Genomic DNA, 24,619 nt, shown 5'->3' on the forward strand with positions numbered 1-24,619 from the left:
TCGCCAAAAACACTAACACGGATTTCATTTGCGGATTTTTGTGGGAATTTTTTGGATTCGCGCACTATAAGTTCATTTTCTCTAGCGGATGTTTTTCTAGGTCTTTGCTTTCGAGGAACTCTCTTCGTGGTTTTATTTTTCCTGAAATAGTGTATAGCGTTGAAAACCATCCTTTTTGATACGTTTAGGGTTTTCGCGATTTCGCCATACGATTTTCCGTCGCTGTGAAACTTGACTATGATGGCTCTCATAGTTTCGTCGCAGGATTTATTTTTACCCATGATGTTCAGAAACTAAAACGCCCTAGTGTATAAAAAATTGATTGTGTTTTTCTATTAAGTGCAGAATCTTACCGAAAAAGCGCAGTATATGATATTAAATGCGAGCAAAATCTCCCGTTGTTAATTACGTGGCCGACTATTTTTCGAAATAACTCTTACAAATGCATAAATCTAAAGAAATAACGGGAGTGAATGAAAAATTTTGACGTTAAATTCAATGCACATTTTTAATAAACAGTTAACTAAGAAAAAGTAGACGTATTAACTGTAAACATTAATCTAGCGTAGTTGAGGATAATATCTGGATATCGTTAATTAGTTGACCGGAGCTGTACATGCAACTTGCAGAAATCAGCTTGATTAGTTCAATGTGCCAGAAAAGTATGCAAAATAAGAACGATGACAAAATGAATCAGATGAAAGGTCATGTGATGGGCACTGCTGACTATTTAACCTTCTCACCCGTGTCTGGCAAGACTTCTTCGATTTGGATTTGAATTTAACATATTTCTATTATAGCTAACGACTTGAGCTTCCAGGTAGCTTCCTAAAATTTAATTTTCTATCGATTTGTCGATATAACCTTTTAAAAAGGATCCTCGAATGGGACGAAAAAAGACCAGACCCGGGTACCCAACCGAAAGTCTTAAAAAGGTGTCCAACTGAGGGTAAAAAAACAGTTCAAGGCCACATATAAATCCACCATAGTAAACTGTTTCAATTGGCTAGTCTCATGGGCATAATCTTCATCACTTTATTTTACAAACTTTTGGTCACTCTCAATATGTCCACACAGTTTTATCGACTAAACACATTTCGGAAGCTTATTAGAAAAATTTTATTCAAATTACTTCTGTGTATGCCTGTAATATATTTTACCTCATCCATCTTTTCTCTCTTCCTCATTTAGATTCGACACCACACGTACCCATTCCCTTGAAGTGCAGGCTGCCATACGCAATCTCGTACTGATGATCTCCTCGCTTTGCATGTGCGGCTTCAATGAGTTGCGTCCACCTCAGGTACAGAACACCCTCTTCAAAATGCAAAACTTTCAAATGCCACAAGCCAGCTCACGCGAGACTTGCGTACGCAACATCTACGCATTCCAAGTACTGCAAACCGTCTTCCTGAAGTCTACTTCACCGGCGCTTTGCTGCACCATACTCGACGCCATATCGCGCGTATATCACTCGGAGAATGCCAACTATTTTATACTCGATTCGGAGAATACGCTGAGCCAGTTCACTGAGCGCATTCACCTCAAAGGTCCACAGATACAGGAGAAATTCTTCGATTTACTTGAGTTCATTGTATTCCAGCTGAATTTTGTGCCCTGCAAGGAGCTGATAAGTCTCTCATTACTGCTAAAGAACAATCATGCGACAAGTTGCAGCATACTTTGCTTGAAGACACTACTCAACATACTACGTCACAATGCAGTCTTCAAAGAAGTCTACCTCGAGGTGGGCATACTCGAGGTATTCGTCACCTGCTTGAATCGCTATGCGGATCACGTGCGCAAAATAACCAAATGCGATGAGAGTGTGGTGATTGTGCCGGAGGAGGATGATCTTGAGGATCTCACCGACACGTTGGGCAAGCATGTGCTCGAAGCGCTTACCATCCTCCTCAGCGGCAATAACAACAATGCGAATGTGTTTCGCGAATGCGGCGGCGCCAAGCGCATACACGATTTGGTGAAATTCAAACACTGCCGGCCACAAGCGCTGGGCATCATACGTGAACTGATACTGTCTGCGGGCGGCGATGACGATGTGCTTTTCATACTGTCCGTGATGCATTCGGTGCCGCCGTATCAGGTGGAATTCAAAATACAAATACTCAATATGCTGTTGGGCTGTTTGAAGGACTCACATCGCACGCGCACCGTGTTTCGCAAAGTAGGCGGCTTTGTTTATCTGACTAGCGTCTTCGTCTCGCTCGATGGCAAGCTGTGCGATGAGCCGCTGGCGCACATAGAGCCGGACTCACAGGCGATCACACAGGATGATCTGATTTTGCTGCTGCAGATTGTATGCCAAACGCTAGCGACTGCGATGCGGTTCGAGCCCGCGAATGCGAAATTTTTTCACCAGGAAATTTGCACAACTTCGCTGTGCGATACGTTCCGGCTATTGGGCTGCTTCGGCAGCGCAACCGAACTGTGCGACTTTAAGGGCGAGTTTGAAAATGACAATGCAAAGCAGAAGTATTTCCACGAGGTATTCTCGGGTGACATATTGAATTTTGGGTGAGTCTTTGTGCGGAATCTTAATAGTAAACTTAGATATTCAATGCGAAATGTTCTCTCTCTCCCCACAGCTTCAGTGCGGACATACCGCGCTCGTTGTCCTACGCCTGTGTCGTTTATCGCCTGCTGTACAGCATTGCCTTGGACAACTTTGAAACGCCCAACTTGTCGGGCGTTATAACGCTTTTCAGCGATACGCATTCGCGCTCGCCCAGCAAAGAGTTGCCACCGGCGCATCCCAATCAGTTGAATCTTTCGCAGCCCACGCCAGAGCCGCGCATTGTGCACCCAGGCGTTGTGCTTTGCATGCTGCAGCTATTGCCAAGCATCACACACGAATCCAGCGCCATGCTGGCGCTCAATCTGCAAGTTTACCTTAGCGAGATCATCAAGTCTTTGGTGCGCAGCGAACGCAATCAGCAAATCATGTGCGACTACGGACTGGCCGAACAGCTGTTGAAAATTGCGCGCAACGCGCTGTCGGAGGAGTCGAATCCGTTGCATGTTTCCATGCAGTATGTGCTGGAGCGCTTGGCTGCGCAAGCTTTGCAGCCCACGGAATTGCGTGAATTTCTGCGCCTTGGCGAGCCACTCTCGTGCGCCGATATCGATTTGCGCAAACCCTATAGTATGGGCGGGCCTGTGCCGCTAACCCGCATCAAGACGCTCGTTTCGATGACAACACCGCGTGACTTTCGCGCGCATGGTTCGAGCACTTTGCCGCCATTCGTGGAGATGGATATGTCGGCCGAAGGTTTTGGTTGCTTGTACTTGCCGTCGCTGGCGCCACAGGCCACCGCCACCACAGGCGGCACAATCGATGCGAACACAATTGGGGGTATTGGCGCGGGCGATCGCATTTTTCCACCACAAACGGGTCTCTCATACTCAACTTGGTTTTGTGTGGAGAAGTTTTCGGATCCCAAGACGGATCCGCATTGTGTACGGCTGCTGACGCTAGTGCGCACAATACACAATCCACGCGAAGAAAATTTGGTTTGCTTATCCATACTGTTGTCGGCGCGCGACAAGGCGATTGTGGTGTCCACGCAGGAAACGCTGGTGACGCCGAGCAAAAGTGAGTGATTTTTTTGTTTAATGAAAAATGCTTTCAAATAGATAATTGTGAGGTAAGGAAGGCGCTGAAAACTTAGAACTCCAACTGCTTATCTTAAATATATTTGATTTTTTAATGCTTTAAAAAAATTTTAATGACGCACAGTTGATGGGAGAAATGTGAGGTTAAGGTCACACGAAGTTTATAAGCGTGAAGTAGTTTTCCGGGCACCCACTTACATAGAGATTCTTTAGTGAATATCTCCCAAGTTTTAATATTTCATTTCATTTAAGGCCTCGGCGACTGGGAGCCAGAAGGCTCAGATGATGGCAGCGCACGCATTTGGTGTCCCGACCTGTTGCACGAGGGCCAATGGCATAACCTGGTGGTGGTGCTTAACCGCGCGGTGTTGAAGAACTCCAGCCTCTCGCTCTACTTGGATGGCACTGTATGTGTTTTCGCGTTCATTGCTTAAATTTCTTCATTAACTTTTATTAACCCCATTTTTTCTACGCTCCACTACAGCCCATGCACACACAGAAGCTCCATTATATTTCACAAAATCCCGGCGCTGGCTCTGTCAATCTGGCAGTCGCCAGTCAAGTCTACGGCTACATCGGCACACCGCCAATTTGGCGTCGCTACTCGCGTCTGTGCTGGAAGCAGGGTGTTTGCCATTTGCTGGAGGACGTCATCGCGCAACAGACTGTGCAGACCATCTACAACTTGGGACCGCACTATATGGGCTCGCTGCAGGCGCCACAACTGGGCAAGCAAAGTGAACCGTTGTCACCTTTGGTGCCGGAAGATCGCGTGCTGTTGGGACTGAACGCAAAGGCAGTTTCTCAGTTGACTTTGGTGAAAATTCGCAAGGTTTATAGTCGCGTCGATAACAAATCCATAGCTAAAGTGTTGGGCATGAATTCACATGAGAACGCCACACCCATAAGGTAGGCTAAAATTAATTAAAGTATTATATAATATATCTTGTAGCAGGTGGTCACTCACTTCCTTTTCTGCCACAGAATTCTGCATAACTCCGCCGGCCATTTGGCGGGCGCCGGTCGCTCTCTTGGCGGCGTAGTCGTTGGCTACTTGGGCGTGCGCGTATTCAGTCCTCATCCAGTCTCCGCCATGATCGACACTGTGGGCGGCTGTAACGTGCTGCTGGGTATCATCGCCATGGCGCAGGATGTCGAATCACTTTACGCCGGCGTGAAAGCGCTGACTTGCGTGGTGCGCAGTAATCGCGCTGCACAAAGCGAAATGGATCGCAAACGTTGCTATCAAACACTGGGCATGTTTTTCAAGAAGAAAAAGAATCTGCTCAACTCGCATATACTGCATTTGACTTTTGGGCTGGTCGGCACCGTGAGCAGTGGCCAAGACATGTCGGCTATACCGAATGTGACTGCATTCCAGGATTTACTCTGCGATTTGGAAATTTGGCATAATGCGCCAAATGGTTTGCTGCGCTCACTGCTCGAACATCTGCTCGAGTTGGCTATTGAATCGAACGAGAAGAAACAGAATGTTAAGATTATGGGCAACCTGCAGCTACTCAACAAATTGTTGCACATTATTATCGATATACAGGATCACTCGACGCGTGAAATACTCTTCAATCTGATTGAAACTCTGCTTGGTGGCCAGCCGCGCCACAGTGACTTGCTGCTCTTTGGCCAATACATTGCCGCTAAGTTGCCCAAGTCCGATCAGGTTGAGAAAGCGGTCATATTGCCAAGCATGCGCACAACTGGCGGCACTAACGGTGTAGGCCTTAGCGATCAAGAGGTAATTGCGCAAAATATTTATCTACGCAACCGCTGCCTCTCGTTGCTGCATGGCTTGCTTTTCACGCCGCGCAACACCGTTAACTACATCATTTGCGATGACATCTCCAAGACGTTGGGCATGGATTGGCTACTACTCTTCATGCAACCGCATGTACACTTCACTACCGTTATAATTGCAGTGCGCATTCTGGTGGTCGTGTGCGCCAATGAGAATTTCATGGTGCGCTTCAGAGACTCGACGCACAATGGCGGCTATTTGCGTTTCACGGAAATGGTATCACAGAAGAAAATGATGGCATTGGGCGCGCCACAGCTGAATACGGGCGCGCATAGCGGTGCAGGCTCGGTGATTGTGACCACCGCCAATGTCGTGCAGCACTTGCCCACGCAGATTGCGGGCGAAGTGCGCACCACTGCGCTGAGCATACCAGGTGAGGCGCGTGTATAAGTATTTGTTGTTGTTATTTGTTTGACTTTAGAATCTGCTAAGTAAATATTTAATAAAACTACTTTCACTTTCCACAGGCTTTCAAATGCTCGAATGGCTGCTCACCCATCATCTCGATGTGCCCGAGCTATATTTCCTCATCACCGCCTTGATTATGGGCCAACCGGTGAAATTGCTCGCTACTGAGCACACAAAATTCGATTTGGATCGTGTGCGTCTCTTCCTGTGGGGCACACCGCCCACTTCGAATGCGCCACTACCAAAAATGAACGTTTGCCCCGAAGCCGTCTGCGTGCTGCTGGGCATGGTGCGCGCCATTGTGCACTCAACCGAATGCGCCAACTGGCTGAATAGCCACCCGGAGACAATAATTCAGCTGCTCTTCAATTTGTATCAGAATGTAACCGATTTCATGCCCGTCATGATGTCCGGCGATGTCGTCAGCTCGTTGGTGGCCGTGCTCTTCCCCAATGCGAAGGAGCCCAATAATGATTCCGAACCCAATAGCGGCAATTCCACACCCACCGATAATGGAACGAGCAGCTTTTTGTTGCATGCCGCGCATAGCGCCGCAAATACGCCAGCGCACAAGTTGACACAGCATCCGGTGCGCAAGTGTATAATTGATTTTCTGCGCGTGATTGTCGTCGATTCACTGAGTCTAAATATGCATGGCAAGACGACACCCGTTATTGATCTAGTGTTGGATGCTTCGCCCGAGTCGGCGGAAATGCCGTTGCAAATTGAGTATCAGACAGAAATTATCACCGCTTTGATGGAGCATCTGCTGGCCGCCGACGTTTTGGTAGGCGAGCAGGCCGCGCTCTCCATTGTGCCGTTGCTGCAGAGTCACACACAGCACATAGCGCCGAATGTGTTCTACTTCACAGCGCGCGTGGTGGACAAAATGTGGCAGGGTTGCTTGACGCGCAATCCGCATGATATTTTCGACTTCGTCATAAAGTTAATTGCGCAGGCGAAGCGGCGTTCCTCGTCGCTGACTATCGAGCAGCTGCATCACTCGCTGAATCGCACAATTCTGTATTTGTTGTCGCGTCCCACAGAGTCTATAACGGAGCAAATGAGTGTGCTGGAGGCTTTGCACAACATCATCACCCATCGTTTGCTCATTTTTGGCGCTGGCAACCATGAGTTGGAGTTCATTGGCTGTCTGACTTATTGTCTGCTGCAATTGACTTCGGATATGAAAATCATTTTGGAACCGGCGAATAGGAATACCACTTGGCATGTAAATCCGCAAACGGACACTGCCGAGCCAAAGGACGAGGATCTCAATCAGTTGCAGGTACTTTAAGAAGTTAGCAGTTAAAAAATATTTTTAATCATTCATTCTTCTGCATTTCACTCGCTTGCTGCGCAGGGTCGCAATCTTATTGTCGGTGCTGCCTTTCGCGTGTGGGAAGAGTTGTACGTTTGCAAGAAGCCCGCCATCGAGGAGGTATTCAAAGTATCGCTCACGCCACCGCCACCCAATTCCAAAGCGCCAGATTTGCAGAGCACGCGCGAACAAGTAATGGAGTTAGCCTCTAAACTCTGGTTTAACTATGTGGACGCTGAGCGTAAGGCCTCCTATCGTGTGCCCTGGGAGATACACAATCAAATACAATCGAAAATACAGAAAGTGACAGGCGGCTTGTCGCGTCTGGCGAGTCGCACGAAAGTAAAGAAAGACGAGCTCGTGCGCACCAAATCGACCATGAGCAAGGAGAGCGCCTTCGATTGTACGGGCATACACGTGCAATTGATCAAGTGAGTAGGAAAAGTGTTGCAGTGGAACAGGAACAATTTGCTCACACCGACATGGCTCTAAAACCGTTGGTTTTATGTAGCCAAAATGAAGAATTTGTTATAGAAATTTAAAAAAAAAAGAAGATTTTGGAATTTGTAATAATTAATTTTTTCATTGAAATTTTTGTTTTCCACTTCAAGGGACCTCTGGGAGCTGCGCTGCAAGCAATACATACAAATGCAGCAACACACGCAGCGCTATGTTTATCAGGACTGGATACAGTCGGAGACTGAGTTGACGCGCGAACGTGGCTTGTGGGGTCCCGAGGGCAGTTCTTCATTGGATAAATGGATATTGGATACCACAGAAGGACCACATCGCATGCGAAAGAAGACCATGCGGAATGAGTTGTTCTATTTGCACTATCCTTATAGACCGGAAATCGATTTGCCTGACAATGTAAGTGCATTGGAAATGGGGAGGTACTCCCCATGGGTTGTTAAGAAATGGTTCTAAGTAAACCAAAGTTTCAAAAACCTAGTCTAAGTGTGAGGTGTTTTCTAAAAGGTTCCATTTGATTTAAAAAATAATAATCGGCGCATGCACTTCTGTTAGGTCTTTGGCCGAGCTCCTCCTTCTGTTTGCGGCGAGCGACTTGAAGTTTTTCCGCAAATGGAGGGACCTACTGTTTAAGGGGTTACATGGGTTTCGTCGGGTAAAAAAAGGCATATTTTTAATATTTTTTTTCTATGAAAAAAATTATTTATTTAATTGAAACTTTTTTTTGTCTTATAGATACATATTTAACCCTTTCGCTCCGACTTTTAGAGGGGATTTGCTCAAACTTTATTTTTGAGTTTTTAGATACCCATTGGTACTTTATGTGCGTAGAAACAAGATGAAGCTTGTAACTTATGTAGATAACGGTATTTTGAGGTGGGACATATGTGTCCCAACAGTATTTAAAAATGGGATATATTTGTCCCAACAGGGTACAAACTACACCTAGAAAGTAGAAACATTTTTTTGGTAATAACATATGATTTGTACTTTTATTTATTATATGAATGTGATGAAGCGAAACATTGTATACAGAATGACAAATTACAAGCCCGGCAAATAATTTTTGTTCTTTTCTCGACTTTTTGATTGGCGCATGCTACGCACCGACGTCTTTTAGACTGCTCTATGGGTAAATGATCCCCCACATTTGTCATTGATTGGTACCTATTCGATGATCTTCCAGACCGACGGGATTGTTTATATGCGGTAGATTCCTTTCCTTTTTCAATTAGCGACTCAGCAATCTCGACCAGCACTGGTAAGAAGGCAGGTTTCTTCCTATTCAGCTCCGAATATATAACCCAAGTCTTTACAGCAGCCATCATCATGCCACGATAAAATACTTTTTTCCACCATTTATTTGATTTTCTGTTTATATCATACAATCCCGACATTTGATCTGCCAAGTCCACACCGCCCATTATTGCGCGGTACGTCTTTACGATGTCAGAAAATGGAGACTCTGCCTCAGTTCCATCTTTCATTTTGCGTCTAACAGTGCTCATTTCAGAGTGTGGTAGTTACTGAGCAGCATTACTTCTTTGACGTCCTGCCACTTTACCGCTATGGTACCTGCTATCAAGAAAGTTACTTAAAAAATTAATTAAAGGGTTTTAGTTTGACTTCGTACCCGCCGAATTAACTTTGAAAATAGCTTCGTCTCGCTGTAATTTTTCTGGTATTTTCGGAACATTCTTCCGGTTGGACATGAATGTTCCTAAAGCTGGATATTGTATGTTGTTAATAAGATTAACAGTGGTGAAAAAACGATCAAAGTTAAGTGTCACGTCAGGGTTAGAAATCGTTGCTGCAAGATCATTCACAACTCGTTCGCCGAGTGTCCTTTCAAGGACAGATTCTTCTTTTCCACAATAGATACTCGTGTCGTAGGTGTCTCCAGTCAAAGAATCGCAGCGAAGCCACATTTTGATACCCCGTTTCACTGGCTTGAGTGGCATATATTGCTTGGGCAATGTACAAAGATATGCTTCTTGGAAACAATTTGCGAAAAATTTCGTAGGGGGTTGAGTGGCGCCCAATATTTACTGCAATTTTGTATTCGCGGTGGTTACTAACCGATTTTCTTGAAACAAACAACTCATTCGGTGTGCTCCAAATAACCGTGCCTGAGGCTTCCTCACCTCGTGCAGGTTGATCGTCTATGCCACCATCCTCGTCACTCAATCCGGTCTCCTCTAAATCGCTGGAAGAATCGTCATTGCCAGTGGTTTTATCTAACTCAGGACTATAAATATCATCACTTTCGTCACTAAAATCAGTTCCTGATTCCATGGATTCATCATCATCTTCTTGAAGTAATGCACTAATTTGATCGCGATTTAATTTCGACAATTTTGCTGTCTTCGAAGTTGCAAAAATAAAAAAATTAGCTGTGTGATACATTATGTACAACGTACTGCTGGGACATATATGTCCCCATATAAAGCCCTGCTGGGACACATGCATCCCAAAATTAATTTTCGCTGAATATTTTTCACAAACTCTTATTAAAATATATATTTGTACTTACCAGTAAAAGGGCAATATTTTTCTTTAGAAAAATCAACACTTCTTATAAAAATACGCATTATTTCACCAAAATTACGCGTAAATTTGATGCAATATTAGTGACTGCTCACAAACAACTGATCAAAACTAAACGCGATTGAAACAGTGTGGAATGCGGATAACGGTAAATTGTAAGTATTGTTCGCAGCTATTGATTAGGACATTTTGGTTGAGTTTCCATGAAAATTGCAAGTTTCAGGGTGAAGTGAAAATGCTGTGGGATATCAGTGTCCCAGCAGTAGCGAAAGGGTTAAAGAATAATTTCTGAAATTTTCAAAAAAAAAAAAAAAAATTAAAACTCCTCCATTGTTACGTCATTTCCGGTGACCCCTCGAAAAAAAAGTGCGTCCGCGTTGTCAGCATAACTCCTGACAGGCTCATCAAAAATGAAAAAAACAAAAATAAGTGTTTTAGTTAAGACCAGATCTCGTGCTTGAACGAAGGAAAGAAAAAAAAGCAGACATTTTTACAAAAAAACGGAAAATTTCGGTCAAATTTGCTTGATAGGGGCTTGGAGCGCGCACATTCCAAAGGCTGTATCTCCGAATTTATTATTCGGATCGACTTGAAAATTTAGGATAATATTCCTGAGAAGTTGTAGAAATTAATAAGCCAAAAAGAAATAAATCGATTTTTTGAACCATCGAAACCCATGTAACCCCTTAAAGCCGACTTCGCACAGCAAATGGTTTTTTATGATCAGCTTCTTCATGGCAGAAATACACTCGGAGGTTTGCCATTGCCTGTCGAGGAGCGGCCGCTATTAGAAAAAACGTTTTCTGTCATTTTGCTGTTTCATGCATGAACCTGTGCACTTACGAATGTTAGTCACACACCATCCCATGCGGCTACGGCGGCCGCCATTTGACTTTACTTTCTATTTTTCCCCACTATTTTCAATAACTCCTTTCCTCTCTCTTCCTTTCGTTAGCGTCAATTAAAATACAAAGTGGCCACAAGTTTCGATAGCAAAATCTACTATACCCACTGTCAGCAGCCACCGCGCATACTCTGCGAAACTGATTCGCTACAACAACAACTCTCCATACAGCAACAAAACTCACTCGACGCAAATAATGCAAAGCATCCACACCTCATCCAACACCAACAGTCTGATTCGCAAACCAGCAGAAGCGAGCATTCGGGTGGTGGTAGCAGCAGTACGCCACCACCACCACTGCCACATTCACCCCTCGATGCAGCAACTCGCCTGCATAATCCACAAGAGTCCATTGATGCGAGTGTACAGGAAGAAGACGAGGAAGAAGAGGACACCTCCATGATGTCCGACAATGAAACATTCCTCCGTTTGTTGGAAGAGCAAGAGAAGATCTCTTTCATGTTTCGCTGTGCGCGCATACAGGGTTTGGACACGTTCGAGGGTTTGCTGCTATTCGGCAAGGAGCACTGCTACATAGTTGATGGTTTCACGCTGTTAAAGAATCGCGAAATACGCGACATTGATACTTTGCCACCGGGCGCATACGAGCCGATCATACCGAATTCGGGTGGTCCTACGCGCACTCAAAAGGCGCGTCAGTGCTCGAAATTTGCCTATGAGGAAATTAGGGAGGTGCACAAGCGTCGCTATTTGCTGCAGCCGATTGCCTTGGAGGTGTTCTCGGAGGATGGCCGAAATTATTTGTTGAGTTTTCCACGGAAAGTGAGGAATAAGGTAAGTACCCGAAGGTGGTGGCGGCTAATGTTAAATAAATTCATTGATAACCTCTTTTTTTTGTTTTTGATAGGTCTATCAACGTTTCATGGCACAGGCCACTGCAATCAACGACAATGCTCAGCAGTCGGTGGCGGGTCAGAAGCGCACAGCGAGCGTAGAACAGACGTCGGGCATATTTAGCAGTCTCATTGGCGAAACATCGGTCACGCAACGTTGGGTGGTAAGTTTAGCGATGAGGTATTGGCACTTATTTCGGGGAGACAAAAGTTAGGTTATCATTATTTTATAACATTTTTCCATCTTTACTTTATCGATTTCTACAGCGCGGCGAAATCTCCAACTTCCAATACTTAATGCATTTGAATACGCTGGCTGGCCGTTCATACAATGATCTCATGCAGTATCCGGTCTTCCCCTGGATAGTCGCCGACTATGAGTCGGAAGAGCTGGATTTGTCAAATCCGAAGACATTCCGTGATTTCTCCAAGCCAATGGGCGCACAGTCGGAGGAGCGTTTAGAGCAATTTCAGAAGCGTTTCAAGGTGATGAAGTGCACCACTTTTTTTATTTTTTTTCTTTACCTATTTTGTGCTAATATACCCGCTATACTCAATTCGCATGCAATAGGAGTGGGACGACCCGCACGGTGAGACGCCACCTTATCACTACGGCACACATTACAGCTCTGCCATGATTGTGTGCTCTTATCTGGTGCGTTTGGAGCCATTCACACAGCACTTTTTGCGCCTGCAAGGCGGTCATTTCGATTTGGCGGATCGCATGTTTCATAGCATCAAGGAGGCCTGGCTGTCCGCATCCAAGTTCAATATGGCCGATGTCAAAGAATTAATACCAGAATTTTTCTATCTTCCTGAATTTTTGAACAATGGCAATAACTTTGATTTGGGTAAGCGTATTCGAGCAGAGGCAAAGCGGCGAATGATTAAATTATTTGAATTTATTTCGTAAAAAATAGGCACGAAACAGAATGGCGAGACGCTGAATCATGTCATATTACCACCTTGGGCCAAACAGGATCCCCGTGAATTTATACGCGTGCATCGGAGTGCCTTAGAGTGTGATTATGTTAGTCAAAATCTGCATTTGGTGAGTGACAAAAAAGAGAAAAGTTAAAAAAATGCAGTAAATTTATTTACGATTTTGCTTACAGTGGATTGATTTGATATTTGGCTGCAAGCAACAAGGTCCCGCCGCCATTGAGGCTGTGAATGTTTTCCATCATCTCTTTTACGAAGGCAATGTGGATATTTACAAGTGAGTTGATTTGAGTTCTTACCAAAGCTTAACATTACTGAAATATTCACCACGCACAGCATCGATGACCCGCTGAAGAAGAATGCCACCATTGGTTTTATCAATAATTTTGGGCAGATTCCCAAACAGCTTTTCAAGAAAGCGCATCCTGCTAAGAAAATGTCCAATTCACGTCATTCCACTTTAATTGACCCGGGCGCTTTAATACAAGGCAATACCACCGTTTTACAATCGGAACGTTTATTCTTCCATAATTTAAATAATCTCAAACCGAGCCTGCAGCCAATTAAGGAACTGAAAGGACCAGTTGGTCAGATATTGCAACCAGACAAGACTGTGTTTGCCGTCGAACAGAATAAGGTGAGCGCGAAATTTGATGGAGAAATACAAATTTGATCCTTTAGAACATTTTTAAAGGTTATTAAAGGTTCTAACCTATTATTTAAAGGTTATGCTGTACAGCCAAATTGTCGTTTACTTTAAATACTTCCACTTCTTCTTTCCAATAGGTCATGATGCCACCCTCCTATACGAAATATATTGCCTGGGGCTTTGCCGATCACTCGTTGCGCATCGGTCTGTACGACTCCGATCGCGCTTCTTTCGTTTCCGAGGCAGCCGCACAAAACTCGGGTGAAATACTCTGTTGCGCTTGTCCCAATGGCAAGATGATTGTCACCGCCGGCACCAGTTCGGTTGTGACGCTATGGAAATTCGATGCGAATCGCAAGAGCCTCACCGTGCGCAACTCGCTGCACGGGCACACAGATGCCGTTACATGTTTGGCAGCAAGCGCCGCTTACAATGTCATCATCTCGGGCTCGCGCGATGGCACGGCGATCGTGTGGGATATGTCACGTTTCACATTTGTGCGACAGTTGCGCGGTCATGCGGGCGTTGTGGCCGCTGTAGCGATCAACGATCTCACCGGTGACATCGCAACTTGTTCGGCCACTTGGCTGCATGTTTGGTCGATCAATGGCGATCCGCTGGCGATGGTGAACACGTGTGTGGGTAGTGCCGATCGTATGCAACAGATCTTGTGTGTTGCTTTCTCGCAGATACGCGAATGGGATCAGGAGAATGTGGTGATTACCGGATCGACGGATGGTGTAGTGCGGGTGCGTACACAAATTGTGCATATGAAATTTTGAATGAATTTAAGCGTCACTATTCAAATTTACAGATGTGGTCTTTGGAGTACACACAGGTGCCCATCGAACGTAAACTCAAACGCGCCACAGAGGTTAGTTCACAGGATCGACCGGCTAGCACAGAGCGTGAAAACTCGTGTGACTCCAAGGATGGTGACAAATTGCATATACTCAAACAAATGAAGAGTCTATCGTTGCAAGATGAAAATGGTGGGTATCGTGCAGAATTTCTTTCGGAAACAGGAAGATTCCTAATTTTATCTTTCTAATTTCTTTCAAAAAGCAATTGTCAAGTCTGGCTCGGAAAGCAGCATATCAGAAGCTTCAGCGCACTCACAGCACTCAACACATTCTGAGAAGGCCGCGTTAGAGTCCAAAGACCCTGCGGATAAGGATAATAATGAGGAAAGTGAAAGGCGTAAAAGTTCGCTGTCTGGCGCTAAATCCTTGCACGAAATGAAAGCAGCAACAGTGGACGGTGAAAGCATAGCCAATAAAGGTGTTGAAGGTAAGAAAGAGTGCTTTTGGAAAAAATGTGTAATTCCATAAAACAAATTTGCCTAATTTGCAGAGGAAGAACGTACTATACGCCCCAGCAAATCGGATACAAGTCTCACCGACGGTTTCGTTATGGTTGACAGTGAGAAACACAAAAGTGATCAGTCGCTGAGAAAAGGTAAGAAAAAGTGAGATAAGTTGAGTTGAAGAAAAGAATGTTAAGATATATGTATGGCGCATACACCCATTCTGGGTGTTTGGTCGAACTCCTCCTCTTATTTGTGGTGTGCGTCTTGATGTTGTTCCACAAATGGAGGGACCAACAGCTTTAACAGCAAATAAAAGTAAAATGTACAAAATTTGATAGTTACTTATTCTAGTATTAAGAAAAAAAAAAAAATATTTACAATAATTTTATGACAATGGCATGAGCCATCTATGACACATTAGAATATCGATTCACATAAACACATTGAAAAGGACAAATGATATCACATGAAAAAATCTGGATCATATCACATCATTGTATCATATCACATCACATCACATCACCTTAAATCGTATCAGCTTAACCCAAATCTAATCAAGCATTCCATGCTATGAAATATTAGGCCATTCTATTCGCCATTTCTTTGCTCGCTATCTTTAAGCTGGATTAACTTGATAAAAAATATACATGCGAAAGCAACAACAAAGTTATCGAGTAAGATTCGCCGCTACCGACTATGGCTATAGCTCATTAGACTGGTATAGGACACTGCCGTGTCGGCAGGCAGCTCTCTTCCTGCGTTGCCTACATATGTTAATTTGTACCAGTTGCTTCATCAATTCGCCACTTGCTTACTCTTAGCGAAAAGAAGAGACAAAATTCCCTATATCAGATCACGCAATATCACATGAAAAGTTATCTCACATCACATCAATTCTATTGAAATGAAATCATGATACAATGATGGAAAAAGTACATTGACGATAAATGAAAAAATATTACATCTGATTTCATAATAAATCTAATCAAGTTAAGTCATTCACCCCTCATAACATTTCCTGACTAATTGACAATTGTTAAATACTATCACATCTCATCACATCGTATAAGATCATGTGACATCACATCTTGTATATTCTAATTATGTAAAGTAACCGTATCTAATTAAATCTCATGGCATTTTATCGTGTCAATAGAGGCACAATAGATCTTTCAAGTCGCGGTGCTAAGTTTCCTCATAATATACAGTAACATATCATCACATGATATTACCTGACCATGACATCGCATCACATCATAGTATATGATATCACATCATACTCGTATCACTTCATCGCATAATATTGAAGTGAATCATCAACTCCATCGAAGCATATTCAGTTCGAATCCAATTTTATGGAATCACATCAACATTTAACCTCACATTACTTAGACCTGTGTTCAAAATAAAAGCAAGGTGATATATTGGGAAGTTCTAATAATAATAATTATTACTTTTTTCCAATTTTAACTAATTTTTTTATAAAAACACAGTTCACTTCACAAGATATAAATCAAAGTTTGAAACATTGTGCAAAATAAAAAAAAAAATCTGCAAATTTTTAAAAAAATTTCCAAGTTTTTACTCAGCGTTTAGCCTTTTGACGCTCGGGTTGTTTTCGCAGAAATGTAACCAAAAACATCCGATTTTTTTTGTATTTAAAAAGTTTACACCGCTTAAAAATACAAAAATTACAAGTACGGATTGGCAATCGTATTCGTTTATGTGTCGGATGTAATATACAGGGTTTTCCAATAAGAGGTGTTATATTGATATTCAAAGAAAATTGCTATTTTTTAATATAAATGATCGGATGTTTATTTCATTATAAAGAGGAAGGTATGCCGTTAATAGTGGAAAATAACATCATCCAAATGACCATCGCGACCACACTTACAGGACAATATCCTTTTCATGAAATTTTCCATAACCGAATTACAAAGTGGATGCCCTATGTCCTCGATAGCCTCACGAATTCCATCTTTGAGGTTTTAAATAGACCCTGGGCTGTTGGCGTACACCTTCTCTTACTCGTGACCCCAAAGAAGAAAGAAATGTTGGTTATGCAGTTTTATAATCCATTTAATTCTAGTATAGTAAAGTGGAAGTCTCAAGAGGATACACACTTTCATTGATTTTTGAGAATTTTAGTTTTTTTCTGCATGCGGAATTGGGTATTTTCGTCTGGGATCCCTACAAAATGCTGTATATCAAAATTCTTTTCGTACGAAATACTGTAAATTAACGTAACAAAATTCTGCAGCGACAAAATTCTGTATTTACAGACGAAATTCTGTATTAACAAAATTCTATATTGAAAAAATTTTGTGTTGACAAAAGTCAACGAAAAAAGGAGTTCTACCCAAAAATACGGTGGATTGCGTAGCCGGAGTTGGATTGATGAGGGTTATTTTTTTGAAGCGCGGCCAAAGGCCGCCCACGCGAAAAGGAGTTCTGCGCAAAAATACGGTGGATTCTATCGAAACTGAAGAAAAAAAGTGCGCACTTTTTTTTATAAAATTTGTTGAATTTCTTATCATTTACTTACAGCATTTCGTCAATGCAGAATTTTGTCAATAAAAAATTTCGTCAATACAGAATTTCGTCAATACAGCATTTCGGCAATACAGAATATTTTTTACAGAATTTTGAAATACAGAATTTTGTATACAGCATTTTGTAAACAGAATATTGTATCATACAGCATTACGTACCCAACCCTTTTCGTCTATATAACGAATGCTCGAAATATAATATTTTTTATATGGAAGAAAATGCCGAGCTCTGTCTGCAAAAAAAAAAAACAAAATTGTCAGAAATCAATTAAAATTTTTAGCCTCTTCAAGCTTGAATTTTTTATACTTCAAATTATACGAGTATGTGAAATCGAAAAAAAAAAATAAAAGAAGTAAGTCATGTGATACCGTATTTACCACACCATATCATTTTATGTTACAATACATCATGAAATTATTTCTTGTGATACCGCCTAAGTCATATCGAATCTCATTTTATTATAACTAAATAAAATAAAATTTCAATTAAAATTAAATTTCAAATAAAAATCTAAAAATGGTTCCAATGCTTTTTTGTAACAGTTTTCTCTACTTGCATCGAATATTTACCCACAAATTTCTTTTCCTCTACAGGCTTCAAATGGCAACGTCAATTAATGTTCCGCTCCAAACTCACCATGCATACGGCATACGATCGTAAAGACAATGCGGAACCGGCTAGCATAACCGCGCTAACCGTTTCGAAAGATCACAAAATTTTGTATGTTGGTAAGTAGCACGAACGAAAGTTCGTTCTTTTCACAGAAAGTTACAAATTAATCTAAAAATAAAAATCTAATTCACCACAGGCGATGCGCGTGGGCGAATATTTTCGTGGAGTGTAACCGAGCAACCGGGACGAGGTGTAGCCGATCATTGGCTAAAAGATGAGGTCACCGATCAGTGCGTGAAGTGTCATGTGAAGTGAGTATGATTGCTTGTATTTTCAGGGCAATGAATATTGCAAAAATATACACAACTGTTCTGGTTTTTGTTGTAGTATGAACTATATTTTTATAAAAAAATAATTTAAATTAATAAATAAATAAATAGTCAAAATTAATCAGCATGCGGTGTACTCTTGATGTGCACTGTATTTTATAAATTACTTTTTTAATTTACCTTGATAATTAATATTTTAAAATTAATTGATATTTATAAAATTGCAATTATTGTATTAATAATTAATATCTGCGCATATTACATCATTTTTCCAATAACACAAAAAAATAGTATATGTATGGTATAAAAAAATATATATAAAAAACTATTTTTCGAAAGCTACACTTATGATGTATGATGTTTTGATCCCAGATAGAGATCAATGGTTAAGTCCAGAGAACCTATTAACGGGATATCAGCACACTTTCTACACCGACGTATCCAAAACCAGTGATGGAAGCGGATCTGGATGGTACTTAGACGAAGACATTAAGTACTCCTATGCCACAGGACAGATGGCCACGGTATTCCTTACGGAAGTCTATGCCATCTTGAATGTGGCGTACTGGCTAATTGAGAAAAAGTGGCGGGCAACAGCATTGGAATTTGTAGTGACAGTGAAGTTGAACTGAAAGCCCTTGCTAACCCAAGCTGCTCTTCGAAGTTGGTCGGTGAATGTAAGACAAAACTGAAAAGTGTTGCAAAACACAACAGAGTTAGACTTATCTAGGTGCCTGGACATTGTGGTATTGCAGGGAACGAGTTAGCTGTTAAATTGAAAGCAAGTACCTATGCCACTAGGCCCTGAACCCTTTCTAGGTGGCAATTCCGCATCGATTCAACTAAGGATTGAGGACTTCATGAGGTCTATCCACAGAGGTCGTTGGCCTGAGTTGAACTCGTGCAGAGTAGCCAAGTGCTTTGGGAAAGGACCAAACAGGAAAAAAGCGACCTTTCTCCTAAAACTCAGCAGGAAGGACCTGAGAGTACTGGTGTGTGTAATCACAGGGCACAACGTCTGTGGTCAGCATATGGTTGCCATGGGGATCGTCGACAGCCCTATATACCTATCCTGTCTTGAGAATGACGACACTGCAGAGCATTTTCTCTGTAGATGTCCGGCGTTCTTCAGAATCAGACTTAAGATATTGGGTTGCGATATACTGAGTTTGGATAAAGTTCATACTCTTCCTCTTCCGGATCTATTAAAATTCATCAATGAATCCAAGAGATTTGTGGAAGAGTGACCTCAAACTAATTTATCCATTTTTACCATCCACCTTTTATCTTTACTATCTTTATTCTTTCTACTGATATCTATCCGGGTGTAGTACAATGGTCTACTGACTGACCGGCCTGACTGAGTGCTTAGACTTGTCCAGCCCCCACAAATCTAATCGAATCTAATCTACCTGTATACTTATGATGACTCATTTATTGGGTAGTCGAAAAAGTCTTTTCGTATTTTGTCAATAGATGTCGTTGGAGTCATCTATCTCCAGTGCTACCAATCACATTGTGTCATATCATATGGTGTTAGAAAGGTGACATTTTAAGCTTCATTTAACCAAAAAAAAATGAAATTCGGAGAAGTTGAAAAAAAGTTATAGCTGTTCAAAACTGAGTGAAAACTACTTGTCGCAGTTTTTCGCCGAGAAACCACAAAAGTTTTACTCTGATGGAATAATGTCTCTAGAAGAAAAATGACAAAAGGTGGTCGACCAAAATGGTACATATTTGGTTTAATAAAGTTCATTATAAATATAAAAAAATGAGTTGAAGTTTGATTAGAAATACGAAAATACTTTTTCGACTACCCAATATTGGGAAAATTATGTTTTTTTTTTTATTTTATTTTTTTTAATTATTTTTTTTTAATTATTTTTTTTTTTATTATTTATTTAAATATCTAATTATATAAACAATTATATGTGCTTATAAAAACTATGTTTTTGAAAAACTAAATTTAATTAATTAAAATTTGTATAACAATTTGAACTTTGAACAAACATTAAAATATTCCCGTTTTTTCTCACCGCACCAGATTCAATCTCTACGAACGCAAGCATCACTGCCGCAACTGCGGCCAGGTATTCTGCAACAAATGCAGCCGTTTCGAATCGGAAATCTCGCGCTTACGCATACTCAAACCAGTGCGCGTGTGCCAGGCCTGCTATAGTCAATTACGCGCCAACTCAGTGGACAATTAAGCTGTGAAATGCGAGGCGCGCAAGTGGACGGACCAAAACACAAAAAAAAAAAAAAAAAATAATGCAATTTTTTAGCAAAAACTAAGCAAACGAAAACAATACTTTTACTCCTTTTATAATTTATTATGTACCGAAGCGTTTTCGACGCCCATTTGTATATTTCCGATTATTCGCTAATTACTGCTGTCTTATTTTATTACGCATGAACATATTTTTTAAGCTTTTTTCTATTAGTATGTTAAATTTTCATACGATGACGATATTATTGTGTGTCACCATCAAACAAGAAGGCTGTTTTATATTTGTATATTATTTTTTATTATATTTTATTCGATCTTTTCTACCTTCAGAGCTATTCAAATGCCAACTTAAATCACTTAGAAGGTAAAGCAAAGAAAAAAAGTAAAAACAAAAAAAATAATTCATTCTCCCTACTATTTCTATTGTAAAACAAACTTTTTATACTTTCTACTTATTTATTACAAAAAACAAAAAAAAACTGGTAAAATATATTTAAAAAATGACTATCAATTCTTGTTTAGAGGTAAAAAGATAAAAAGGGGAAATTAAAAAAAAAAAGAAATAAATAGCAAAGCTTTACTGCGGCTTAAGCAAATAGCAAACCAAATGTGTCTAACAATAACAAAAATAATAATAAGAAAAAAATGCGCTTGCTTGAATCTAAACAAGGAAATAAGTGCAACGTACAGCTGCGTGTATGAGAAGCTATTTTAAAAATGATATGAGGTTGCAGCTAAAAATACAAAATACGCAAAATAAAGAATATTAAAAAATATTAAAAAATAATAAAAAATAATAAAAATATTAAAAAATAGTAAAAATATTAAAAAATAATAAAAAATAATAAAAATATTAAAAAACAGTAAAAATATTAAAAATATTAAAAAATAATAAAAATATTAAAAAATATTAAAAAATAATATAAATTAATAAAAAATATTAAAAAATAATAAAAAATAATAAAAAATATTAAAAAATATTAAAAAATAATAAAAATGTTAACCCTAAATAAATATCGTAATTTATTGCATGCACTTGTAAATTAATTTCAGTAGCGCATAGGACACGCTTGCCTGTCATTTCATTTGTGGTTGCATGGCCTATATAAATATTTGCATAAATGTTTACTCAGAAAATAAAAAAAAAAAATTTAAAAAATACACACAAAATTGCGCATTTTGAGAGACAAATAACACAAAAACAGCACCTATTGAGGGAAATATTTGCGTATGCGTTACATATTATTGTTATTCTATGATATTTATGCATATTTCATGGCATCTGCAATAATACAAGAAAAAAAGTTACAAAAACAAAAACTTAAAACCTATAAAAGACATCATCAAATCTAAAAATTCATGTAAAATGCAAGCTGAGAATTTGTGTTTATGTATTAACAACAACAAAAATGTGCAAAAAATTATGCAAAAAATGCAAAAAGTAATTAAAAAAAATTAGTTGCGCGCATAAGCAAAATTATACAAGAAATTTCATGTTTTGTGGTGAAAATAAAGTCAAAAGTATTAAGAAATTTGAAGGCAACCAAAATTTATTGTATTAGAAAATTTAGACAAAAAAGTGGCGAAATGTTTATGCTTCTATCATAAAATCGCAAAATATATTAGAAAAATTAGTTGAAAACATAATCCTACTGCGTTTATATTGCTGAGGAAGAACTGTTTTGTTGTCAAAAGTTAAGAGGAAATTAAGTTTATAGGCGGGAGTATTGCAGATTTCGTGGTGTCTCATTTTGCTTATGAATCCTTACAGAGCACGAGGTAGCACACAGAGTTTTGAAAACAATTTTCCAATTTTCGCTTGTTTTTGAGTTATATAGTCTCAAAAATATACACCAATTTTTAATATCAATCAAAATTTTAAGGCAGTTTTTTTCCGGCTGCGGTGAGACAAATTTAATAGGCAAAAATGCAATTTTTCGATACTCGCTACAGTTTCGAGGTACGGAAATTCCAGCGAATTCTTATGCAATTTGATGTATGCAAATATTGGTTTGAGGAAAAAGAAATCCATTTGCTGTTTTTTGTTTGTTCCATTCAGTTGTGAGTTACAGGGTGTTAACAATGGAAGTCAACAAAAAAAAAAATTCGGTACATATTACAGTTTTTCTTTGAGAAAGGCGAAAATGCAAGCCAAGCCGCTGAAATTGTGAATAGTGTTTAAGGTGCCCATACTGTAAGAACTAATTACGTGTAATTTTGGTTTCGTCGATTCGGTTCAGGCATTTTTGATGTTAAAGAATATGTCGATAATTACGAATGTGCCAACAAAATCACAGGAATAATCGAAGTTGACCGGCATTTTAGTAGTCGCAGCACCGCCCAGGAGCTAAAGATCGAGCATACAACAGTTTCAAACTAATTGCTCAAAATAAAAAATAAAAATAATGGATTTCTTTTCCACCAAACTAATATTAGGTCACTTCGATTCATCAAGCGTTCGTAAGTGGCGTATAGATGAATCAACTGGTAAATATAAACATAAGTTGGTAGCGTTGGAAAAGAGCTGCCAAAAATTACATTTGTCGGGGAGGACTTAATGAGTATTAGTAAGACCGCGTTCATACAGGGAAACACTTACTTGAGATGCTCGCGCTCTGTCAATACCCTTTGTGTTCTAGTTCTTTTCAATGATGACTAAAAACTAACAATTGTAAGGTGTGGGAAAACGACGAGCGAGAGAACTCGCAAAGTTGAAGCAACAAAATTTGCTCTGTATGAACGATTACGATTTTTCATTGCAAATCTATGAGAAGATGTACTGTACTGCATCTTTTGTTGTAGGACATTATCGCATTCTATGCGATCCAGGTTCTATTTAAATTCATTAGAAAGAGAACGCTTGATTTCGCTGTACCTACACTGTTGCCAACCTTCACTAATATATAATGCAGCCAATCAGCAGACCTTGTCACACAAAAGAAAACATTTTTGAACTTTTTCATAGGTAAATCAATTTCTGCAAGTTTTCTTCTTTTTTGTTCATCTGCCTTGCCGCCTGCAAAATAGTTTATAAAAGTATAGACGTAAGTACACATTGCAAATAATTACATTACCTGCCATGAAGTCAAGTCAAGTAGTTAAGCTGAGTCAAGTCATTAAGCTGAGTCAAGTAGTATTCAGCTCAATGCTTAATTTTTACGAAGAATACATACCATATTATCTTTTTTCATTTTTCTGCCCTTTATTATTATAAAATATTTTTTTTTTTTTTTTCGAACAGATGATTAAGAGTTGGTATATTTAAATAAAATTCTGAATGACAATCTACAATCTACAATTGTCAATTTTTACTGTTTTACTGTATATAAGTCATACTTTCTGAGACTCGTAAATACCCTAAATATAAAAACACTAGCGGACCCTCTGCCTGCTTCGCTAGGCATATCAAAATTAAGAATGAATAATGAACACTCGATTTAAATTCACTCTATGTGTATTTATTCTTTTTTTAGAATATAAAATTAATGTTAATTTTAAACTTAAACTAACGCAAAGCCTTTTCGTAAACTACATTTTTTGTTTTGCCCTGAGTTGTGGTATAAATAAACAGAACTGATGGTTTTCCTACACGTGAACATGATACATATAATTGTCCGTGGGAGAAGCATGGATATTCTAAGTCAATTCCGCATAATTCTAGCGATTGTCCTTGTGCTTTGTTTATTGTGTTTATTTTAATCTATCTTGCTCATTACGTTGTATACGTTCTTCAGGTGAATGGCCTGAACGTGATCTGGCTATACGTTCCCTTTGATTTTGGTTTTGAATTTCTCGCTCTTCTTGTGATTGATTTTGCCTTTCATTTGATCTATTTTGCGTTCTACGCGACCGACGACCGATATCATTTATTCGCATTTAAATTTAATCAAAAAAACATGAAAAACTCACAATGTGCATTACAATCGCTAACAACAACAACGAAACCACCGTTTTTTTTATTTTCACTGATTATTAAAATTTTACGCACAATATATTTTATTTTTATACATTTTTTCCCAAAAAAAAAACAACAATGAAAAA

The 24,619-nt window shown here is 39.9% G+C and overlaps 1 protein-coding gene across 3 annotated transcripts in view; it reads left to right on the plus strand.

Annotated features, from left to right (window-relative positions):
• LOC129249465 (WD repeat and FYVE domain-containing protein 3) overlaps window positions 1–21,089 on the plus strand; it is a 71,648-nt gene extending 50,559 nt beyond the window's left edge. For all 3 annotated transcript variants that reach the window (XM_054889296.1, XM_054889297.1, XM_054889298.1), the window contains exons 6-27: window positions 1,192–2,535; window positions 2,607–3,613; window positions 3,886–4,040; window positions 4,118–4,542; window positions 4,618–5,819; window positions 5,914–7,142; window positions 7,218–7,606; window positions 7,787–8,045; window positions 11,149–11,892; window positions 11,966–12,115; window positions 12,219–12,437; window positions 12,523–12,802; window positions 12,872–13,002; window positions 13,067–13,170; window positions 13,230–13,530; window positions 13,680–14,291; window positions 14,357–14,534; window positions 14,608–14,832; window positions 14,896–15,000; window positions 18,001–18,135; window positions 18,216–18,330; window positions 20,393–21,089. In XM_054889296.1, coding sequence (XP_054745271.1) covers window positions 1,192–2,535; window positions 2,607–3,613; window positions 3,886–4,040; window positions 4,118–4,542; window positions 4,618–5,819; window positions 5,914–7,142; window positions 7,218–7,606; window positions 7,787–8,045; window positions 11,149–11,892; window positions 11,966–12,115; window positions 12,219–12,437; window positions 12,523–12,802; window positions 12,872–13,002; window positions 13,067–13,170; window positions 13,230–13,530; window positions 13,680–14,291; window positions 14,357–14,534; window positions 14,608–14,832; window positions 14,896–15,000; window positions 18,001–18,135; window positions 18,216–18,330; window positions 20,393–20,558 — 9,475 coding nt within the window. In that variant the 3' untranslated portion in view covers window positions 20,559–21,089. The remainder of the gene's footprint in view (window positions 1–1,191; window positions 2,536–2,606; window positions 3,614–3,885; window positions 4,041–4,117; window positions 4,543–4,617; window positions 5,820–5,913; window positions 7,143–7,217; window positions 7,607–7,786; window positions 8,046–11,148; window positions 11,893–11,965; window positions 12,116–12,218; window positions 12,438–12,522; window positions 12,803–12,871; window positions 13,003–13,066; window positions 13,171–13,229; window positions 13,531–13,679; window positions 14,292–14,356; window positions 14,535–14,607; window positions 14,833–14,895; window positions 15,001–18,000; window positions 18,136–18,215; window positions 18,331–20,392) is intronic.
• The last annotated feature ends 3,530 nt before the right edge of the window (window positions 21,090–24,619 follow it).

This window comes from Anastrepha obliqua, chromosome 5, assembly GCF_027943255.1.
Source record: "Anastrepha obliqua isolate idAnaObli1 chromosome 5, idAnaObli1_1.0, whole genome shotgun sequence".
Lineage (NCBI taxonomy): Eukaryota > Metazoa > Arthropoda > Insecta > Diptera > Tephritidae > Anastrepha > Anastrepha obliqua.